At 47.9% G+C, this 24,152-nt stretch overlaps 1 protein-coding gene across 2 annotated transcripts; it reads right to left on the bottom strand.

The window, feature by feature from the left end:
* Nucleotides 1-2,690: 2,690 nt before the first annotated feature.
* Nucleotides 2,691-8,114, bottom strand: FITM2 (fat storage inducing transmembrane protein 2). Of its 2 annotated transcripts, XR_014795419.1 has the most exons (3): nucleotides 7,865-8,114; nucleotides 4,885-5,635; nucleotides 2,691-4,775 (listed from the first exon to the last, which is right to left on the bottom strand). XR_014795419.1 is itself a non-coding variant. In XM_084888751.1 (2 exons), the coding sequence occupies exons 1-2, from the start codon at nucleotides 8,035-8,037 to the stop codon at nucleotides 5,020-5,022; spliced, it is 789 nt and encodes a 262-aa protein (XP_084744877.1). In that variant the 5' UTR covers nucleotides 8,038-8,112; the 3' UTR covers nucleotides 2,691-5,019. The 2 variants fall into 2 exon arrangements, 1 of the variants encoding a protein (XP_084744877.1); XM_084888751.1 differs by having other exon boundaries at nucleotides 2,691-5,635; nucleotides 7,865-8,112.
* Nucleotides 8,115-24,152: the final 16,038 nt, after the last annotated feature.

Here is a 24,152-nt window from a genome sequence, read left to right as displayed (position 1 = left end):
ATCTCTGCCTGAGTTGTGACAGTGTTAGGGCAGTTTGGGGGGGCACTCTGCTTTTGAGCCCAGCACCCTGTTTGGAGTTGTTCATTTTATTGTCTGTGCCCAACTAGTGTATAAACCCCCTGAAAACACCATGGCTCTTCGAATGAATGCGGTGCCTAGCACAGTGCCTGGTTTACTTGAAGCTCCTCAATTACTGGGGCAGTGAATGTTGAAAGAGGTGAGGCACTATCACCTCATTTACAGAGGCTCGAAGAGATTAACTGGTTTAAGGGCACACAGCTGTACGTTACAGTCAGCACAAAACCAAGTCTTCCTGCCACCAAATTCCACACTAAATAGAACATTTTTTCTTTGTAATGACTGCATTATATTGCTAATACAGAGTTACCATAATTTATTGAACTGATTGGCATTGGAGCTGACAACTTTTCACGGTAACAGAGCTGCACAAAATCTTTGTACTTATCTTTGTCCACTCCTACAAGCACTTCCATAGCCCAAATCCTAGACTGACATTGTTGGGTCTGCACGGTTCAAGTTTGGATACTACTAGGTTACCATTTAAACAGGTTGTACCAACTTACCACCACACCCCAAGGTATAAGAGCACCTGTTTTCTGCGCTGGTGTTCAACTTTAAGAGGACAATTTCTGAAGATGACTATACTGCACAGAGTTTCTCTTAACAGAAACTACCTCCTCCTTAATAGCTATGAAAAATGGTTTTATTTTGGAGACTTTTTAAAAAGACTTCTGTAGTTCATCCTTCTGGGAACTAGGATCAGCTTCCCACATCCAGAAACCCTATATGAACCCATGCAAAGGTCTGAACTACAACAGGCTGCCAACGCAGAGAAAGGGGGGGCAGGGGGCGGGGGACTGTGATAAGTGCATCCAGAGGGCCGCTCCTTCATCACTCGCCCAGCTGCCACCTCAGCTCCGAGTGGGAGTTTCTTTTCATGTTGTTTCCTAAAATAAAAGTCATAACCAGCTTGGAAGAACTTGTCATCAAACAGCACAGAGAAGCAGAAGAGAGTAAGAGAGTTGGTGAGGTTATTCAATCCACTACCATCATTTATCAGCCACGGAAATTGAGACCCAGAGATGCTGAGTCACTGATTCAAGGTCACACAGAAAATCAGAAAAAGCAATGGTGAGACCTGGCTCAAACAGTCCTGTCAGTCTGCCTTTCTTCCATCTCCGTTGCTTTTGAAAATGATGGGAGAGTTAGGTTTCTTGAGTAGGGCCATCTGAATAAAAATTATGGCAGCATAGCTATGTGTCCTTAGGCATGGTGTTCTTAACTTCCTTGGATGCCCTTCTCTGCCTAACTGCTTGATCTCCTCCTCAAGGCCCAAAAGAATTGTTAGACTCTGTGAAAACATTCCCTCATTTCCTAGCGCAGCTGGTTGTCCATTGCTTTCTATTCCCATACCTTGACCTTAACCAGCACTCAGACACTTTATGGTGAAAATTCCTCGAAGGTATAGGTGTACCAAATTTACCTTTGCAATCCCAGCACACACCTTAGGCTCCAAAGGGACTGACTTTGGACTACAAAGTCCAAGAGGGGGGGACCTATCATCCTTCCCAGCTCCTGGCTCACAGTGTGAACTCAAGAAGGGTTCATTGCTACTGAAAGAATTTGGAGAGGAATGTTGCTGTGTGAGGAGATTCTAATCCTGGAGCCATTGAGCTTTCGCAGACACTACTTGGGGTTGCCCAAGTAGGTCAGGCTGGCAAATGAGTGGGCCCTAAAAGGCACAAATAGCCTTCACCTGCATCTAGGTCTCCAGGGCTCTGAGGCACTTTCAAAGATGACCTCATTTGAGTGAACTTTGTAAATGCTCTTTGGTGTTATTTCCATGAGGCTTACCTCTTCTCCTGCCAAGAATATGATCCAGAGGCCAGGACTCCAAGACACGGATATGGTGGAGGGAGGGAGTAAATCAAGCTAAATATATGACTGAACACATATTTAGTTTATAGGACTTAGGAGAAAAAAATAAATAAAATTAACTACAGCCATATATACAAAGAATTAATGCTACTTTCATAAAGTGAGCTGAGCAGTACGGATTGCAGACTTCCTTAAAGGTATTAGAAAGGAGCACACAGAAGCTGGGATGCGGTATTTCATTATCTCCAGTTTACTTAATTTGCTTGTTTACACATAGGATCTGTGTGTATGTAACAGTGGCAAGAGTCATTCTCTAAATACAGTCTGGTACTCAGACTATGACAGATGCACGTGGAGAACGGGGCGTCAGGGAATGAAGTCTGTTTAAACAAGGAGACACAGACCCCCAAATGCCATTCAAAAGATGTTAGTTTCCCTGCCTTCTCTGAAGGAGCCAAAAAGTTTGAAAGGGCTTAATTAAGAAAGAGGGGTAGGGGACCATACATGCGCTGGGCATTTTACACGCATCATGTCCCTGAATCCTAACAGTGTCACCTCTGAATTACACGAGGAAAATGAGGCTTGCCTGCAGTCAGATGGCTCTCAGCAGTGATGTCAAGAGTTGAACCCACATCTCATTGGCTTACACCCAAACTCATCTGCACCAAAGTGTCTCACATAGGGACAGAAAGCACGCTCCCAAGACAAAGGCAAGGGTGTTAAGAATGATCAGGAAGCAGTGGAAGACTAATCGATGTACAAGGCTCCGTAATGGATACTTTCTGCAGAGGTTTGTGTTTTTTTTTTCCCCCTCCTGCAGAATTATTGAATGCTGAGCTTAAATCAGATCCAGACAAGAAAAATGTCTAGAGATTTAAGTGTGACAAATAAACTTCTGGAGTCACCTTGTGCCTGTTGCCTTTTGGTGCTGAACATGAAACTTTGGAGAGATTTCAATCCCTTCCACAAGTTCCTGCTACCTACTCCACCCCCACGTCCACCCCACTCCCACTCCACAGAGCAAAACTAATCTCCTGGGGCCACTTCCCTTTACCAATGCTCCCAAGCACCAGGGTGACACCTCCAAATTTCATTGCCAGGTTTCTGTTACCTTTTTCGGGTACAAAATAACACACTTCACTTTTTTTTTTAATAATATATTTTTTTTAATTGGTTTCAGAGAGGAAAGGAGAGGGAGAGATAGACACATCAATGGCTGCCTCTTGCAAATCCCACACTGAGGATCAAGATGGCAACTCAGGCATGTGCCCTGATGGGAAATCAAACCCTGACCTCCCGGTTCATAGGTTGATGCTCAACCAGTGAGCCACACCAGTCCCGGGCCACCTCACATTTTGATTGATACAAGGTAACTTGCAGCTCAACTGGATACACCGGGGATACAAACTTCATATTGTAAATATATCACTGTATGAAACACAATTTACCCCTGAAGGTTTTCCAGAGCGCAAGCTCCTAACAACCTCAACTTGAGTTAAGCCAGAGAGTGGAGTGCTTATCTGTATGCTATTAACTGGGGGGGGGGGGGGGGGGGGGGGGGGGCTGGGGGCATCAAAGAAGCTTCAAAGGATTATCCAATATGCAAGGGGTTCCGTTTGAAAGGCTTAAGGAGACAGCCTGAGGGAGGGGGAGGGGGTGTCTTATCACAGAGCATATAACTGTGCCTTTGTGAGGCGGAGGTGACAGGATTTCTAATCCTTCCCAGCATTCTCACAGTCAGGACCACAGAACCACAGGGCGGGAAATTGAGAAGGGCTGCAAAGGGGACAGAAAAGGTGGTTTCAAGACCAATAGAAGAGGTTTGGTTTGCCTTTGATTGTGGTACAGATAAGAGGAGGGTGGAACCAAAGTCGTGCCACCATTTGATAAGGACACCTGTGCAAACAGCTTAGTGTCTTGCCATCAAAGGCAATGGAGAACATTCTCTTTCACTTCTGACTTATCATAATCATATCCAAAAGGTAAAAATGCCTCAGGCCACAGCTAATGATCAACATACACATGACTCTGAAGCACAGGTCAGTTTATACCAATGACGTGTGGTCAGGAAAGTTTCAGTGCAATTGCGCATTTTGTAAAATTACTCTGACTTGGCTTAAAATTGATCAAGTTGTTATTAAAATGTCTACTTCCTGGTTTTATTCTTAACAGAGAAAACAGCCTCACAGGTGGAATTTAATACCATAAGCCAAGACTTTGGTTTATAAAAAGCTAGTGTTCTAAAAACAACCCCCTCGAAGCAGTTTATACACACGTGCCAAAGTGCAGCAGTGGAGTTGTGAGTTATTTTCAGTTTTGTCAACAAAGAACAAATGCACAGTTGTTATTAAAAACTATAAAGCATTCACTCAAAATATACCAAAAAACCTTAGCCTATTGACACCAATATATGTAGCAGATAACATGATGGAAAATGATCACTGTTCATCCAATATTCATTAGGAGAGGCACTCCAGTTTAAGTGTTTTGATAGCTAATCATAAGCCAGTTGTAATAGTTAACATTCCACAGATGAAACAAATACTAAAACCATTGTCTTTCAGGCAACAGTTGGTTATTTTGTCCCGAGAGAAATATTGTTAAATGACAGCATCAACAGTCACCAAAACAAAAGGAAACTAGAATGAGGGAGAGAACAAAGGCGGCAGAGGAGTCGTGAGAAGCTGGCCTCCCCTCCAGCCACACAAAGGAGGCTTTCCTGATTCTGCACTCTCCCTGAGCCTAAGTGCCCTCTAGGGACAAAACGGACAGTCCAGATTAAGGTCAAGTCTTGCCAGGGACAAAAAGTGCCTAACGGGAAATGGCGGTGCTTGGGACACAGAGTGACGTCGCCAAGAACGGTCAGAACGCCAAGACTGGTCAGAATACCAATGACATGTGGTCAGGAAAGTTTCAGTGCAATTGCGCATTTTGTAAAATTACTCTGACTTGGCTTAAAACCGATCAAGAACGGTCGCCAAGAACGCCAAGACTCCGCCATCACCCACCAAAACTGCCTGGTAAGCTTCCTCTCTGATGTAGGATCAATAATTTAGTCAAATAATTAAGAAAAATATATTACCCATTGTCCTGCTGTCACTCCTTTTTGTTTCTTTTTTTTTATTTCTTATGACTGTCTTGCTTCAAATTCAAACTAGAGGTCTGGGGAGGAAGTCCTGGGGAAAAAGATTTCAGATACCAACACCCGTAGGTGCCATACCAGCCCAGCAAACCGAACAGGGTGCCGAACACTTTCTGGGACAGGTTGTGGAAATAAACGGCAGTGCACAGGAACATCCACACCCAAATGAAGGTCAGGAAGCCCAGGGCGACGACCAGGGCGGTGATGGCGGTGTGGAGGCAGTGGTTTCGGTCCGTCTTCACCTCGTGCAGCACAGCCATCTCCTCCACAATCATGAGGGCACAGAAGGTCAGCAAGAAGGAGTGGCCTGAGATGTCAAAGCCATGCCAAAAGCCCCCTTCCCGGTGGCACTGCTGCTTATTCTGGGGCTCCTTTCTGATCCCTTCCAGGGCGGGGGACTGGTAGCAGCTGCCCGTGTAGTGTTCAACGCTGGAGAAGATGACTGTGCAGACGTACCAGATGGCCGTGCCCACAAGCAGGGTGCTCAACCGCCGCAGGACCAGGCCAGCCTTGCCTGTCAGGTGGTAGTTGGTGAGCGCAATGAAAGGCAGGAGGAGACAGAAGGTCCAGCCCCAGGCCACTTTGACAAAATACCTGGCAGAGGAGGGAGAGTGGAGGTGAAGAGAGGGCACGTGGTAGAGAGGAAACAATGTCACAACCCAGGTCTCTAGACCCCCAAGGGAGGGAACATGAGAAAAGTTGATAAAAGCTACAGATGACAACTTACTAAATACTTTCAATGTATTAACTATTTAGTCCTTAGCAACTGTATATGGTAAGGGACTGTTATTATCCCCATTTACAGACAAGAAAACTGATTCTGCACTGTGGTTGTGCTGCATGAGGAGACTGGTCCAGAAAATTTCATGCCTGAAGTGGAGATCACAAGTCTTAGAGCTGGGTCTGTGATCTTAAGCACTATGCTATCTGTTCAGGAAAGTAATAATAGTTGAGCATCTGCCATATGCTAAGAGCTTTCACCTACCTTCACTTCCCCATAGAACACGCACACTCCTTGGGAGGAAGGTATCATTTCCCCCATTTTATAGAGAAAGAATCTGAGGCTCAGAAAAGTTGAAAAACTCGCCCTGGGTCATACTTACACAACCCACAAGCACAGGTGAAGCCAAGGTCTGGCCAGTCCCAGAGCTCATGCTTTTTTACACCAGGCTTCCTTCCTGTGCGGCAGAAAAGGATCTCGGAAAAGAGCTTGACCTCACACTAGAAGATCCAGACTCAAATCCTGACTCTGACTTACCTTATCACCATACTTCTCTAGGCCTGTCTCCTCAGCTGTCAAATAGAGCTGAGGGAACCCAGTGATATTTTTAAACCCCTTTCTGAGCCAATGATTCACTGGTTCCTTTCCATGAGTTAGCACAGAAGCTTGGTACAAAATGCCAGAACCCATGGCTACTGGCAAACAACAGGGGCTTGTCTGCCAGGCTGCGTGGCTCCCCACTCACCCAGGCCAGATAAAGCAGCAGTTGCCTCGTCTGCCTCCCCTGTGCTGTCAAAGGTGGCTGGCCTGGGGACCAGCGGCAAGAGGCAGGAGACTTGGGGCGACTACCGCTCTCATAATCTATTCTTAGTCCAGCCTCCACTGGACTGAGTGAGTGGGTGAGGAAGGAAGGTGGCCAAGGACAGGACTACCCTTTCCTGGGTTCCAAAGGTTCCTACGACACCACCCAGGGCCTATCCTAAATGTTTTCTCTGAGACTAGTAAAGATCTCGCCAGAGCCAACACCTGTCAGGCATCCGGTGAAACTGCTCCGGACAGAGGCCGGGATTTGAAGTAGGTAACTGAAGTTGGGTTGATTTTAGAGAGATGCTGCCGACACTGTAATTCTAAAGAATCTAGGGCCACATCAAGGAAGAAATGTCATTGTTCAGAGTTTACATACTACAGTAGTGTTTTTGAGAGAGAGAGAGAGAGAGAGAGAGAGAGAGAGAGAGAGAGAGAGAGAGAGAGAGAGGAGGAGGAGGAGGAGGAGGAGGAGGAGGAGGAGGAGGAGGAGGAGGAGGAGGAGGAAGAAGAAGAAGAAGAAGAAGAAGAAGAAGAAGAAGAAGAAGAAAGAAGAAAGAAGAAGAAGAAGAAGAAGAAGAAGAAGAAGAAGAAGAAGAAGAAGAAAGAAGAAAGAAGAAGAAGAAGAAGAACAACAACAACAACAACAACAAGAGAAAAGAGAAGGAGTGGGTGCAGTTAAGGCGCTATAGCAAAGAGCCCAGCTGGATTGCTTTCCTGGGTCCCTGCCACGAACTTTGAGTGGTTGGGAAAGTCCAAGGAGATCCAGGGGAAAGGGCATAGCCTGGAGGGTTCCACTCCTCCGAGGTTATCTCGCAGTGCGGGCTCCGTCCTAGGCTGGGACAAGGCTCCCAAAGCGGAAGGGGGACAGCTCTGTCACAGGTGGTGATGGATTGTCAGAAGCTGGGAGGGAGATAGGGGGGGTTAGGGTGGAGGCATGGAGATTGACACCGGCAGGCTGCAGGGAGGGGGGCATCTCCCCCAGGATAGGGGCCAACTCCTGACTCCCAGGGGAGGTGGGGGAGCAGAGACGTAGGCTGGCTCACCCCGCTCCCCGCCCTGCGCTCCTACACACACAGTCACACCCCACCCTGCTCGTCACCTGCCCAGGCTGTCCCGTTTGCGTGTGCACAGCGAACTGCTAGCGACACTAGCTATGCCGGGGTCCCTCGGCCGCGACACGCGTGCAGATGCTCCCCTTCCACCGACTCGTGCGTCAGAGCAGCTCGCCCCCAGCCCTGGACGAGGCGACAGCCGCCGGCTATGGGGGGGCAGGAGAGGACCCGGGGCGCACTCACACGTTGAGGACGTTGCGCTTGTTGCTGAGGTAGCTCTCGGGCAGCGGGGAGAGCTCCTTGAGAAGGGAGCCCGCCAGCATGGAGGCCGCCAGCGCCCAGGGCAGGTAGCGCCGCACGGCCCCCCGCACCAGCGTCCCCCGGAGGAACCACGCACAGCGCTCTACGTGCTCCATGCCGGACCTCGTCGGCCACCGTCCGCCGCCCCGTGTGCGCTCTCGGCCACCGTCGCGCCCCAGGCCCGGCCCGGAACGCCTCCTCCCTCGGGCGCATGCGCACATCCCGCGGGCCCCGCCCCCCCGAGGAGCGCGTGCGCGTGCGCGAGCGCTGCTCCCCGTGTCGGCCGCCGGGGGGCCTCTGTCCCCGAACACCAGGCTCTGCGCCTCGCGCTTCCCTCAGGCCCGCTACAGGCCACCCGCTCCGCCTGTAGCAGGTTCGAACCTCGGCCTCCTCGTCTTGCGCTGGTCTGGGGAAAACACCCGTGGGGGTGTTTGCTGGAAGTGGGAGAGCAAATAGAGCCTTGCAGGCACTAGAACGGCGGTCACAGCATCGCCGGGTCTCCCCTGGAGGCGCGAGACGCCTCCTCCACCCGAGCCTTCTGTAACATGGTGAGACAAGGGGAGACCCATCCTTCCCCAAAGTGAGCTTATGAACTCGAGGTCCGATATGGCGATCCCCTTATAGGGACATGAGATCAAATCCCATTAGAAAATAAACGTGTTTTAAAGCAGCTATGGAGTTTAAACTATTCAATTTATTTTAACTTTCAAAACACTTAATTTGTGTTGAGTGAAAATGCCGGTTAGGGGCCTGTTGCGGAGATCAGATTGAGGGTATTGGAAACTCGGCCCTCAGTTTATCACAGAACTATGTCCTCTGTCTGCGGGGCATGGCTGGTGTCTAAGTCAGTGTTTCCCAAACTGCGGTCATACCTTTGCTGCTGTGTCAGTTTCCTGGGGCGGCCGTAACACATCACCACAACAAACTCCATGGCCTGGGAAAGCAGGAATGTGTCATCTGCCAGTTGCGGAGGCCAGCAGTCTGAAATGAAGCTGTGGGCAGGCTTGGTCCTTCCGGAGGCTGTGAGGACGTGTCCCTTCCATGGCACTCGCCTAGCTTCTTGTGACTGCCTGTCAGCCCTTGGCATTCCTTGTCGCTGAATAACTCCAGCTCTGCTCTGCCTTCACGTGGCCCTCTTTCCTCTGTGTGTCTTCTCTCCTGTTTCTTATCAGGACACTAGCCATTAGATTTAGAGGGCCCCTCTAAATCCAGGATAATCTCATCTTGAGATCCTTAATTAGATCTGCAAAGACCCTATTCCCAAATTAGGTTACATTCCCAAGTGCAGTTCTTCCCAACTCCACGTTCAGTGACAAGAAATATGTTGGGAGTATTTACACCAAGGAAATTGGCAGGTGCTACAAATCAGATGCAACTCCATTGGTCAAACATGGCTGACTTGAAACTACAGGTTGGTTATGGATACAAGAGTCCAGCAAAAAATCAATGAGAGCATTCTGTGAGAATTATTTAGCTATATGGAGTTTACAACAAAGGATATTTGCTTATTTCATTGTTTTTAAACTATGTGCTACATATTTTTTATATTAAGAAAAATCTATAACAAAAGTATGTACCTGCATACTTACACATTTCCCCCCTAGATAGCTAGTTGCTAATCATTTACCAACAAATCACTGGTTGTGGTCCAGACCACACATAAAAATAAATATAGCTTTATGACAGTTCGTGACAGAATTTGCCTCTACTCTGTGTAAGGCACTCTGATATTTTCTATTCAATTATAAATTCAATTAAAAATGCTGGTTATGCCGAAACCGGTTTGGCTCAGTGGACAGAGCATTGGCCTGCGGACTGAAAGGTCCCAGGTTCTATTGTGGTCAAGGCATGTTCCTTGGTTGCGGGCACATCCCCAATAGGGGGTGTGCAAGAGGCAGCTGGTCGATGTTTCTCTCTCATTGACGTTTCTAACTCTCTATCCCTCTCTCTTCCTCTGTATAAAAAAATCAATAAAATATATATAAAATTTTTAAAAATATGCTGGTTATGACCCACAGAATTGATTTTACAACTCACTAATGGGTGGAGCTCTACAGTTTGAAAAACACTACATTAGATTTCAAAGCATTGGAGGGTGATGCTCTGCACTTGCCCACCAGAGGGTGATAGAGGACCACAAATATCAGAGTTTTGCCCTGCCTGAGACTTCATTGGTATCACCTAATTGGTTTCATTCCATTTATCTACTTAACAAATACTTGCCAGAAGTATATGATTCTGGCCTAAGGAACTTAAAAATCTAGTGAGGGTGATAATCATTAATTTATTCAGCCAAACAGCATTTACTAACCATTTACCAAGCATGGGACCTCCCACGTTTAATAATTTCAGATTTAAGACAATTTAAAAATACAATTTCCCACATTAAAAAAAAAGAGAGAGAGAAATATGTTTTAATTGATTTTAGAGAGAGAGGAAGGGAGAGAGAAACATCAATCTACTGCCTCCCCCAAACATCCCAAGGGCGGATCGAACACTCAATCTGGGCATACACCCTAACCAGGAATTGAACCAGCAACCCTTTAGTGCAGGTGCAGGGGATTTAGTGCAGATGCTCAACCAACTGAGCCACAGTGACCAGGGTACAATTTTCAAAAATGTATAAGTTGAGGCTGGACCATCTGGTCAAACCAGAAAGCAAGGAAACCATTAGCAATAAAAGTCTGGTAAGGTCATTTCAAGAGGGCACAGGAACCAACAAAAAGGCTCCCAAAGGCCAAAGATGGGACAATTTGAGCATAAATGAGAATAATAACTTCAATGGATGGAAAAACACATCTGTTTAAATCCATGGGTTCATAATGGCACTTGAAAAACATAATGACCACTTTCGGAGGAATCAACTAATTATTTTGAAAACTAGTAAATAAGGTAAAGAATCAAGGATTTTTTCTGCTGCTCCTATGGGAACTGAACCACTGAATAATGAAAAGGTAGATGAGTTTCTTGTTAAAGAAATATCTTAACTGATAAAGATGTTCATAAAGAGAAAAGTTTAATAAATACTGAGCAGCACTTTCAATTAAAGCTTTAAAATCCATCACATAGGTTTAACATTTTTATGTCAGATTATCATAATTTTGACCTTTGTTCAGAATTTTATATTTTAGGTTTCTTAGAGTCAGGTTGTTTTTTTGTTTTTTTTATTTTGTTTGTTGTTTGTTTTTTAAAATATATTTTATTGTTTTTTTAGAGAGAGGAAGGGCGAGGGATAAAGAGTTAGAAACATCTGTGAGAGAGAAATATCAATCAGCTGTCTCCTGCACACTCCCCACTGGGTATGTGCCTGCAACCAAGGTACATGCCCTTGACTGGAATCAAACCTGGGACCCTTGAGTCTGCAGGCTGATCCACAGTCTCTATCCACTGAGCCAAACCGGTTAGGGCTAGAGTCACGTTTTATAGAAGCACATGGCTTCATGTTTATAGAAATGGAGAACTAGAATGAAAAATATGTCTGCTACAAAAAAGTAATATTTTCTTATTGAATGCTAAATGTAATTTCATAAGCAAACCCTATAGTTATGTCACTTTTGTTACAAGAGTTTCAAGATTATAGAATTTATCTTGAAGTCTGAGTTTCTCTTGGACAAATTAATAACCTGCCTTTTTAATTTTTTGAAAATCACTTGTACTTGTCTTTTTATTTTGATGGCAGTGTTTTTGAAAAATATAAAATCACTAAATTTGTGGAATGGTTGCATGGAAATCATCTGAGATTATGATTGTGCTTTGGTCAGGCATGGATATATGTAAACTATTAAGTAAAAGGAATGAAAGTTTTTACTGCTTTCTATAAAGAATTTTTATTTTTTATAACCATGTTACATTCTAATATCACTGATTCATAAAATTAAAGTCTGCTGGAGTAGAATACAAAAAAAAAAAAAAAAAAAAAAAAAAGTGTTTCCATTGGAAAAGAGGCCTCTATTCTGACAGTGTCTTGGTATGTTTTAAAGTAAATTGGCCTGGCCCAGCCAGCGTAGCTTGATGATTGAGCATTCCCTATGAACCAGGTGATCACAGTTCCATTCCCAGTCAGGGCACATGCCCGGCTTGTGGGCTTGATCCCCAGTAGGGGGTATGCAGGAGGCAGCCGATCAAAGATTGATCCTATTCTCATCATGGAGATTTCTATCTCTCCCTCTCCCTTCCTCTCTGAAATCAATAAAAAATATATATTTTTAAAAAGTAAATTGGCCTGCAGGCCCAGAGCAACAGCTGCCAGGCTGGGAGCGGCCAGGCCCGGAGCAGCTGGGTCTGGTGCGGCCAGGCCCGGAGCAGCGACTGCCAGGCTGGGAGCGGCCAGGCCCGGAGCAGCCGGGTCTGGTGCGGCCAGGCCCGGAGCAGCAGCTGCCAGGCTGGGAGCGGCCAGGCCCGGAGCAGCCGGGTCTGGTGCGGCCAGGCCAGGAGCAGTGGCTGCCAGGCTGGGAGCGGCCAGGACCGGAGCAGCGGCTGCCAGGCTGGGAGCGGCCAGGCCCGGAGCAGCCGGGTCTGGTGCGGCCAGGCCCGGAGCAGTGGCTGCCAGGCTGGGAGTGGCCAGGCCTGGAGAAGCGGCTGCCAGGCTGGGAGTGGCCAGGCCTGGAGAAGCGGCTGCCAGGCTGGGAGCGGCCAGGCCCGGAGCAGCCGGGTCTTGTGCGGCCAGGCCAGGAGCAGCGGCTGCCAGGCTGGGAGCGGCCAGGCCCGGAGCAGTGGCTGCCAGGCTGGGAGCGGCCAGGACCGGAGCAGCGGCTGCCAGGCTGGGAGCGGCCAGGCCCGGAGCAGCCGGGTCTGGTGCGGCCAGGCCCGGAGCAGCAGCTGCCAGGCTGGGAGCGGCCAGGCCCGGAGCAGCCGGGTCTGGTGCGGCCAGGCCAGGAGCAGTGGCTGCCAGGCTGGGAGCGGCCAGGACCGGAGCAGCGGCTGCCAGGCTGGGAGCGGCCAGGCCCGGAGCAGCCGGGTCTGGTGCGGCCAGGCCCGGAGCAGTGGCTGCCAGGCTGGGAGTGGCCAGGCCTGGAGAAGCGGCTGCCAGGCTGGGAGTGGCCAGGCCTGGAGAAGCGGCTGCCAGGCTGGGAGCGGCCAGGCCCGGAGCAGCCGGGTCTGGTGCGGCCAGGCCAGGAGCAGCGGCTGCCAGGCTGGGAGCGGCCAGGCCCGGAGCAGTGGCTGCCAGGCTGGGAGCGGCCAGGACCGGAGCAGCGGCTGCCAGGCTGGGAGCGGCCAGGCCCGGAGCAGCCGGGTCTGGTGCGGCCAGGCCCGGAGCAGCAGCTGCCAGGCTGGGAGCGGCCAGGCCCGGAGCAGCCGGGTCTGGTGCGGCCAGGCCAGGAGCAGTGGCTGCCAGGCTGGGAGCGGCCAGGACCGGAGCAGCGGCTGCCAGGCTGGGAGTGGCCAGGCCTGGAGAAGCGGCTGCCAGGCTGGGAGCGGCCAGGCCCGGAGCAGCCGGGTCTGGTGCGGCCAGGCCAGGAGCAGCGGCTGCCAGGCTGGGAGCGGCCAGGCCCGGAGCAGCGACTGCCAGGCTGGGAGCGGCCAGGCCCGGAGCAGCCGGGTCTGGTGCGGCCAGGCCCGGAGCAGCAGCTGCCAGGCTGGGAGCGGCCAGGCCCGGAGCAGCTGGGTCTGGTGCGGCCAGGCCAGGAGCAGCGGCTGCCAGGCTGGGAGCGGCCAGGCCCGGAGCAGCAGCTGCCAGGCTGGGAGCGGCCAGGCCCGGAGCAGCCGGGTCTGGTGCGGCCAGGCCAGGAGCAGCGGCTGCCAGGCTGGGAGCGGCCAGGCCCGGAGCAGCGGCTGCCAGGCTGGGAGCGGCCAGGCCCGGAGCAGCCGGGTCTGGTGCGGCCAGGCCAGGAGCAGCGGCTGCCAGGCTGGGAGCGGCCAGGCCCGGAGCAGCCGGGTCTGGTGCGGCCAGGCCAGGAGCAGTGGCTGCCAGGCTGGGAGCAGCCAGGCCCGGAGCAGCGGCTGACAGGCTGGGAGCGGCCAGGCCAGGAGCGGCCGGGACCGGAGCAACCGGTCCCAGAGCAGCCGGGTCGGGTGCGGCCAGGCCTGTAGCAGCAACAGCCAAGTCCAGAGCAACTAGGTCGGGAGCGGCAGTGACCAGACCCGGAGCAGCTGGTTGTGGAACGAACCAGAGCAACAGAGGCCAGGCCCGGAGCAGCCAGGCCTGAAACAGCTTGCTCCTCGCCTGTACCTGCCCACGGCTGCCTCTCAGACATGGCTGGAAACTTTTGCGGGAACTTGAGGGTCTGCTGAATCAAGTGATGAAGGCTTAGATCTGGATGTGTTGAGTTAGTATAGCGCTGGGGTGTTGATCTGTGAGTGCCTTGGGTGGGGCCTGGATGAGGTTGGTTGACCTATTTGAAAATGTCTTTTGTGTGAAGTGTATCATTGGGCATGTGGAGGTATTATTGATATGAGAAAATGCTAAGTAACAGATTTACTATCTGAAAAGGGATTTACTATCGGGGAAAGGGAGGGAGGAAGAGACTGAACATAAACTGTGCACCTATGGATGAGGACAATGGGGGATGGGGAGGGGGCAGAGGGTGGGGTGGGAACCTGGTGGAGGGAGGAAGAAATGAGGAACCTTTGTAATAATATGAACAATAAAGATTGATTTAAAAAAATAAATAAATAAAAAAATAAAATTAAAAAAAAAAAAAGTAAATTGGCCTGTATTGTTACGCCCAGACTTCGTGATCCCCAAGGACCACCAGGGAGCCGAGTCCGATGCAATAAACAAAAGAGCCTTCTCCATGCTAGCATGGGCTCTGTCCCACTCTCACCGGCAGCATGGCGGAAGAGAGCGAATTTTGCCCAGTCCAGGGGTATTACTCTGGTCGGTGGTGATGTCACTGCCTCGGCTAACCCTGATTGGTTGGGTGAGGGCTAGGGTTCAAGTACAGAATGGAGGATAACTCCGCCCAGCCCTCTCAGTATCACTTGATTAAGTGACAAAAACTAAGAGGTCTTTATGGATTAGGAATGCCATCAAAGTTTCTTTTTTAAACATACTTTATGATTTATTTATTCGTGTGTTTATTTTCTGTCTCTCCTACTTGGATGTCAGCCCCAGAGGGTGGGGAACGTTGCCTGTTTTATTAAATAATGCATCTCAAGCTTCTAGAACTGTGCCTGGCAGCTACTAAACATGCACAAAAAATTTTTTTGTAAAATATGTTAAAATCATTATTAAGCCCTACCCGGTTTTGCTCAGTGGATAGAGCATTAGCCTGTGGACCAAAGGTCCCCAGGTTCGATTCCTGTCAAGGGCATGAACCTGGGTTTCAGACTGCTCCCTGGTCAGGGCTTGAGCATGCACGAGGCAACCAGTTGATGTGTTTCTCTCACATCAGTATTTCTCTTTGTCTTTTCTTCTGTCTTTACTCTTTCTAAAAATCAATGGAAAAATATCCTCAGGTGAGGATTTTAAAAAAAGAATCCTTATTAAGCCGAAACTGGTTTGACTCAGTGGATAGAGTGTCAGCCTGCGGACTGAAAGGTCCCAGGTTCGATTCCAGTCAGGGGCATGTACCTTGGTTGCGGACACATCCCCAGTGGGGGGTGTGCAGGAGGCCGCTGATCGGCCGATCGATGTTTCTCTCTCATCGATGTTTCTGACTATCCCTCTCTCCTCTCTGTAAAAAATCAATAAAACATATTTTTTAAAATAATCCTTATTAATATATGATGTAAAGTAAATTATTTTAAAATTTAAATTGCTTCTTTATGAACAGAAGAGGAAATAATGAAAAATAATCATTATGAAATTTATTGTAAATCACTGGGACGGAGTTTTCTGGTCCATCAAGCTTGAAGGATGCTGAGGTAGAATGATGATAGGTTATGTAGAGAATGCGTGGGGCCATGAGGAGAGGACCCAATAATAGGGACAGGGAGGCTCAGGGAAGAGTTGATTTCTAAAGGATTGGCTGGGGCTGGCCCGAGGAACAGTGGGAAGAGATCATTCTAGAAAGAGCAACCAGCAGGTGTCCTTTTGTTGGCTAGTGTGTGTGAAATAATTCACTCCGGGTTGGCGGGGCAGATAGGCAGCCAGGAATTCTCCCAGGGGGTGAGCAGCCCTCTTTGTCTACAGCTCCTGGCCAGCCAGCCGAAGTCCTCGTCCCCTGCACCAATTCCTTCCTTCTGAGCTCTCTCCTGCAATGCCTCCCCCTCCTTAATCTCTGGCCACCTCTTCTTCTGGCTGGATGGGATGACTAGCCACCCCCTGGGGGGAGGCAGTTGAGCAAAACCTTTGTCTCCAGAGGCCAGCCTGCCTGACTGCTTAACTGGGAGGGGATTGTGTCTACTGGCTGTGCATAACTTCCCGCTGCCCCTTATCTGGGCCCGTTCAGGCACAAGGTCAAAAGGGCTGGTGTGTGTGTGTGTGTGTGTGGTGGGGGGGGGGAGCAGTAATGAGGGAGAACAGTAGAAAGGGCTGCCAAGGATCTTACACCATCCCCAGCAGCCTGAGGATCCTCTTGCAGACCCCAAACTGACCTATCTCAGGCAGGCACAAGGTTGAGGCCTTGAATGAGGAAGCAGTTGTTGCTTGAAAGAGTTGTTGGTAAAATTATGTGGGGAGAGGGAGGGGGGAAGCAGGGAACTGAGTATCCCAGTTCAGCATACCTATAGAATGGAGGGAGGACATTGGGATCAGAGGCAATGTCCTAGTTCTTTATCTATGGGTCATCACATAGATATTTGCTTTAAAAAATATTAATTAAACTACATATTTATATTTTATAAGTCTTACTTATAATTAATATTTTATTTAAAAAAAACATATATATATGTTTTATTGATTTAAGAGAGGAAGGGAGAGGGAGAGAGAGATAGAAACATCAGTGCTGTAAGAGAATCATTGATTGGCTGCCTCCTGCACACCCCCTACTGGAGATGGAGCCTGCAACCCAGGCATGTGGCCTTGACCAGCATGGAATCCCTCAGTCCGAAAGCTGAGCTCTATCCACTGAGCCAGAGCAGCTAGGGCTAAAATTCATAATTTATGAAATGACATATATATACTGTATATAACACCAAACTGAAAATAAAATGCCTAGATTCTAAAAAAAAAAAAAAAAAAAAAAAAATCACTGTTTTATCGAGCCTTAACTGAGAGTCCAGTGGCACCATGCTAAGTGCTTTACTGTGCAGTTGATCTTGAACAGCGCAGAGATTAGGAGCACCAATCCCCCTGCAGTCGGAAATTTGTATATTTTGGCTCCCCTAAAACTGAAGTACTGTTGACTGGAAGCCTTACTGATAGCATAGTCGATTAACATATATTTTGTATGTTTAGTATATTACATACTCTATTCTTATAATAAAGTAAGGTAGAGAAAAAATATTCTCAAGAAAATTGTAAGAGAAAATACATTTACAGAACTGTATGTATTTATTGAAAAAAAAAAATCTGAGTATAAGTGGACCCGTGCAGTTCAAACCCATGTTGTTGAAGGGCCAACTGTATTTGATTCTCTTCCTTCTCACAACAACCCCACAGGTAGTACTATTATTACTCCAGTCTACACCTGGAAACAGAGGCACACAGAGGCTGAAAAAATGACCTAGTCAGAGTCACACAGCGAGCAATCCAGCTCAGTGAGGATTCAAACGAGGCTGGTATGCCTCACGGGCGAAGTGCTTAACCACTAACCCACGCTGCCTCCTAGATTTGGGGAGTGCCACTCTGACCAAAAATAATGGCTCACCTGCTCACAGCCCTCTGCAGATTCACCAAGGAGCAGTTGATAGGGTTTAGCGGCCATGCTTTAGAACACAGTCAGACAGACATGGGCTCAAGTCTAGATTCAGAATTTACCCACGTGGCCTAGGATAAGTCCTTATCTGTTTCCTCACCTAAAAATGAGGTCGGTACCGTGCTAACTTTGTTGCCCAGATAAATAAAGAAACTTTATTTTACTAGGGGTCAGGTATACAGTAAGTGCACAGTCGGTGGTCACCTCTAAAAGATGTTCATCTTTGACTGCTCATGAGAGCCTGTGAGATGGGCAAGGCCAAGGGGCACCGTCCCCATTTAACAGATGGGAAGTCTGGCTCAGTTCCCATGCCGCTGAACTGCAGGAGGCTCAGAGGGTCCCACAGGCCCCTTCCTACCCCCACCCTATTGAATTCTTAGGGTCCTGCGCCGGCGTGTGACCGCAGGGTCAGCGCTCCACACCCCGCACAGGAATTCGGTGGTCAGGCTGGGGGCGCTGACGCAGAGGCTTTTCCGCTCCAGCTGCACAGGCCGGCAATACAGCAAATTCCACAGGCACACCTGGCGGTGCAGCTGTCCGCCTGGACCGGGACAAGGATTCTCCAGTCCTCCGGCTGCTGGCCCCCAGGGCACGGCTGCTGGCTCCGGTGCTTCACGCCCCAGACTGCTGGGCCAGGGCTCAGGAGCATGGGGTGCCCCTTTAAGGTTAAGCCCGCATGGCCATCCACACCTTCCAGCTCCCACCCCCTCATTTTTGGAGGAGGGAGGGGGCTAGTCCTCCCAGGAGGTTGAGGGGCTCCCTGACGCAGCCCTGGAAACACCCAGCTTGGAATCCTTACAGAGAGGAAGACAGAAACAGACCCTCCCCCCACCCCTCAGGTTCCAGGGTTCTGGGGTCCATGGGACATCAGCTGGGGTGAGGTGCTCTCTTTTCCAGAAGAACTAAGCCCCGGTCTGCCCACCTCCCTCCCAGCCCCCAGTCCCTATGCCCCAATAGGACAAAGCACTGAAGGAGAATCTCAGGTCTTCATCAGCCCTGCAGTTGGTGAGGCATTCAAGGCCTCCAACCTGCAAGCAATTGCCTGTACTTACCTCTGACCCGCTCTCTCAATCCACCTCTTACACTCTCTGTACCCTCTAAGTCTTCCCTACCTGCCTTTTTTCAGTTTTGACTTCAAATGAACCAATACCCGCTAGCCTCAGAGCCTTTGCCTGTGCTGTTCCCTTCTCCTTGTACTGCTGTCTCTCTGGTTCACTCCTTGTACCGCTATTTTTCAGCTTCTCTTTTCACCCAGATAACTACTCAGTTTAGGGGAGTTGCTTAATCATCATGATTTACTAATATGACTAATGGAGTATCTTGAAAATTCTTGAGCCATAGCTCTTCTACATGAAGTTTATAATCAACTTGCCAACTTCTTCCAGAAACCTTGTTGGTATCTTATTGGGATCATACTGTGTCTGTAGATTAAACTGGTGAGAACTGACAGCACACACAAGTTTACTTATATTGACATGATTCAGAAACAAATTAGACAAAACTCCTTCAGCCTCCGAGAGCTGTTTTGCTCACAATCTACCTTTTTAATTTTATTTCATTGCATGAGAGATCTTATTAAGCCTACTTTACAGATGAGGAAACTGAGACTCAGAGAAATTACATGACTTGCCCCAAGGTCCCAGGGTGAGGAAGTGGTAGGCCCAAGACCCACGTCTGTCTGACTCACAAATCTGCCCGTGGAGTCAGTTCAGTCTATGGGTTTGGTTTGCCTGTGTCTCCATTTGTGTGTTTACATGTAGGGTGTGTTCCCATGTACCCAGAATGGGAAAGCATTTATATTTGAAGAGGGATGTGCTGTGGGGTTGAGTGGGAGTGCAGGTGTGTCTGTTTTACTGGACAGTGACTTCTATTTGTGTCAGTATCAGGGTCTTTGGATGTGTGTGCACAGTGTAAGGGGTTTTAGTGGGTGTATTGGGGAAGGTAATTATGTATATGGGTAGGAAGTATGTGTTGGGGAGACAGGAATGGGATATTTCTGTTGGTGTGTGTTTTCTCTTTTATATAGGATTTTAATTTTATATATGCTAAAAGAGCTCTTTTAAAGATTTTAAAAATATATATAACTCTTAACTTTTTTATTAAGGTATAAATTAATTTTAAGTGCCAAAATCTAAAGTGTACAAGTAGATGAATTTTTATATATGTACACCACCCAGATCAAAATATGAAACAGATACAGCAGCTTCAGGAGGAGCTCCATCATTCCCCTCTCAATCAGTACCCCCCAAGATTAGCCCTTCTATCATCCTAAGTTAGTTTTGCCTATAATTTAGCATCTTCTTTTTTTTTTTTTTTTAATATATTTTTTATTGATTTTTACAGAGAGGAAGAGAGAGAGTTAGAAACATCGATGAGAGAGAATCATCGATCAGCTGCCTCCTGCACACCCCTTACTGGGGATGTGCCCGTAACCAAGGTACATGCCCTCGACTGGAATCGAATCTGGGGCCTTTCAGTCCGCAGGCCGACGCTCTATCCACTGCGCCAAACCGGTTTCGGCAATTTAGCATCTTCTCAATAGCATCACACTTTCTGTTTGGGCAGGTTAATAAGCTAACATTGGACAAACTTTGCTTTGTGTGCTAATACTTTCAATGTCTCACTGAATTTCTCATAATGGCCAAATAAGGTAGCATCTATTTATCGTTCTCAATTTACAGATGAGGAGACGGAGGCTGAGAGAGGGCTTATGACTTGCCCTGGTTCCCTGAGAGCCAGGATCCTCTCTGACTCCACAGCTCTGGTCCTTGCCCCCTAGACCACCCAACCATCTACTAGGTCCCCTGCCAAAGAAGTGGCTGTTCATTGGGTAGAGAGAGAGCAGCAGGCAGACCGGGGCACCAGAGGTGCTTCTGGGTGTATTTTATCTTCTGAGGAGCCGGTTTCTCTGGACCTGTTGTGGGACCTCTCCAGTCCTGTTTGCTGGGTCAGGAACTAGCACCGGCAACCCAAACACCGCTGTGCTGCGGAGACACCCCAAGCCACGAGGGTCGAGTTCTGGCTCCCAGACTTATTTGCTGTGTGACTGTGGGCAAGTTGCCTCCCTCTTTGAACCTCCATGTCCTCAACCTTTAAAAAGAAGGTACGTGGTTCAGGCGGTAAACAGATGGAAGGTGTCACCATATAAATCACTACAGCTGTTATTTTTTTAAAATTCTTTTTATGGTAAAATAAAACACAAATACAGAAAGTCACATAAAATAAATGTAGAACCTAATAAGGTGAACCACTGGCAACCACCAGCCAGATCACGAAATGGAAGCCTTTCAAATGTCCCATCCCATAATAGCCAGACTTTTACTAGGAGTATCAGTTAATAATGCAGATTTTTTTTTCAATAGATGGAGTTACACATTTGTTGATATTTATGCGATTTGATATGTATGCTATTTTGTTGTATTGACAGCAAGCTTCAAAACTTCATATGTCAAACTTGCTGAAGGTGTCAGCATCATAGATATTTTTACACTTAAAAATGTCAAATTTCATGCCAAAAAAAGAGCATTTGCAGGAAGTTTTAATTCATTATTTTGAAGAAAAGTGCTGCTAAAAGTTACTGTATAATTCAGGAAGCTAATGATGAACATGTTCCCTCTCAAGATAATTGTGAACATTGGTTTAAATGCTTTAAAAGTGATGATTTAAAAAAAGAAGCACACACACACACACACACACACACACACAAGAAATAAATAAATAAAAACAAAAGTGATTATTTCTATGTGAAAGACAAAAAATGTCCAAAAAAGTTTAAGACCAACAATTGCAAGCATTATTGGATGAAGATGCATGTCAAACTCAAAAACAACTTGCAGAAAGATTAAACATTGCTCAGCAAACAATTTCCTATCATTTACAAGCAATGGGAAAGATTTTAAAGGAAGGAAAATGGTGCCAGATCAACTGAACGAAAGACAAATGGAAAACTGAAAAATCATCAGTAAAATGTTGCTTCAGCACACACAAAAAAAATGTCTTTTTTGCATTGAATTGTAACTGGTGATGAAAAGTGGATTTATTTTGAGAATTCCAAATGCACAAAATCACGGGTTGATCCAGGTCAACCATCGACATTGACTGCAAGGCCAAATCGCTTCAGAAAGAAGACACTGTTCTGCATTTGGTGGGATCAGGAAGGTGTTATTATGAGCTTCTAAAACCACTTACTAGTTAATAATGCAGATACTGGTTAATAATGTGGATCGATCATTTACCGGTTAATAGTGCATATTTTGTAATCAAAGAAAACATGATAATTTCAAGAGAAACATCAAAAGTGCTTTATTCAAAGTAATGTTCTTCACTAACTACACATTTCCCCCATCTTTCAGGTAACCTGTGGATACCATCCCATAGAACTTTCCTTGTTTTGAGGCAGACCATTCAGAGACCCAACTTTCCACCTCTTCGTATGTTTTGAAGTGCTGCTCAGAAAGTGTGTGTGCCATCGATTGGAACAAGTGGTAATCTGAAGGAGCAAGGTCTGGTGAATACGGCGGGTTTGGTTTGCCTGTGTCTGAACCACCTTTCTCAACTGGCAAATGAGGAAGTGACTGAGAAGATTCCTAAGGCCCTTCCAGCTTTCTCAGTGTCCCCTCTCAAGCACCAGGCTCCTGTTTCACAGTCTTCTCAGAAGCAACTGTTGCAAGGTAAGGATCAGAGAGACCTAGTGTTGGGACCCAGTTTCCACTGGGATTAGCTGTGTGAACTTGGATAAATTCCTTAATCTCTATGAGTTTCTACTTTCTCCTCTGTAGAAAGAAGAACTAACGGTAGTGAGAAAGTATGAACTAAAGGTAGTGACCAGCCAGGACATTCATCTCGGTTGCCCCTGATTATTTCCTGCCTCCACCTTCTAACATTTTTATCCCCTGGAAACCTGCCTTAGTCAACGAGGACACAGAGAAGGTTCCACCTGGTGGAGCAGCCAGGGGTGTCCCTGTATGTTTGCTCCAGTGTGATTTCTGGGTTTCTGTGGATGTGTGAACATGCAGGACAAGAGATGGCAACTTTGTACGCATGACGGAACTGCAGGGTTGTACCTTCTTCCATGTCTGACTCTGTGAAGAGACAGTATAATGGCTTGCCCAAGTGCCTATCCCACCTCAGCTACCTACTGGATGTGTGACCCCAGATAAATGACTCACCTCTATGTGCCTCAGTTTCCTCATGTATATACAAATGGATATAATGACAATAGTACTGTCTGGATAGGGATGCTCTGAAGATTAAATAAGCTTATCCACAAAAGTGATTAAAACAGTGCTGGGCACTGAGATAGGGGCAAATACACACAGCTTATATGTGTCAGATATGATTAAATGTGAAAAGGGTGGGTGCACAGTGGAAGGGGTGCATACTAGAAGGGATCTCAGGGGCTGGTGGAATGGACTGTCTGATGTGTGGGAGGAGGATGTGCTTGTGTGATATGTGCACAGTGAATGCGTGTGCATTCTATACAAGTGTGAGGATAGTCACTGTCAGAACCCCATTTACCACACAAACAAGCTCTAGGCCCTATCGCAAGTCACTGAGGCTCTGTGTGCCTCAGTATCCTCATCTGTACCATGGGTGGGGTTACTACCTCAAACTTAGCTGTGAGAGATGGATATGACGCTCTGAACCAATGCAGGTGCTGGTTACATGGGAGAAGTTCATGGTAAGCATTCTGAGAGAGTGGGCACAATTGTTGACACTCCTGGGGTCTAAGCTCCCAGGCTGTGTCCTCCTCCTGTGGGCTGCAGAGCTCCCCCTGGTGTACCACGCATCCCAGCTGCTGTAAGCAGAAGATCCCTAGTCCAGTTTCTCCAGTGGGGCATCTGAGGCCCAGAGAAGGACAGGGACGTGCCCTGGGATACCCAGCATATTGAATATCCCCAGAGACGGAGCTAGATTGGAGCCAGTCTCTCTTCTCCTTCTGGGGTGGTCTTCCTCATTTCCTTTCTGTTTCTTGATTTTCTTTCTCTCTGCAGAGGTCAGTGTTGGCAGCTCCCATCGCTCACTGCTCTGCCTGCCCCACCTTCCCCAGCACTCAGCCTGGGCTGGGGGAAGCTGCTCCAGAAGGAAGGTGTGTGGCAGCAGGCCCTGTCTGGGCCATGGAGGCTGGAGCTGGGTGGCTGCCTAGAGTGAGAATCCCGTGTGCCTGCGGAGGACCCTGCATGGGTAGTCCAACCCAACTTCCAGCCCTGCATCACCACCTGGTGCTGCCTGGGGCTTCTCAGAGGTCACTGGAGGAGGAGGCTGAAGACTCACAAATACTTCAGATTTTTTTTTTATGTAACATCTTTCTTGTAAGTCTATCCCCCTCTCATAACAAAAGTATTGTGTATTATTCATGGAGAATACAATTAATCAGAGAGGAGGAAATTAAACTTTCTTAACTCAGAAGGACAATAGCAAAGGAGCTTTTGAACACACACACGCACACACACATGTACACGCACACGCACACGCATACGCACTGTGTGTGC

The sequence above is a fragment of the Pipistrellus hanaki genome, assembly GCF_964339955.1.
Source record: "Pipistrellus hanaki genome assembly, chromosome: 6".
Taxonomy (NCBI): Eukaryota; Metazoa; Chordata; class Mammalia; order Chiroptera; family Vespertilionidae; genus Pipistrellus; species Pipistrellus hanaki.
The sequence above is the reverse complement of the archived record's forward strand: the minus strand, read 5'-3'. Positions and strand labels throughout refer to the sequence as shown.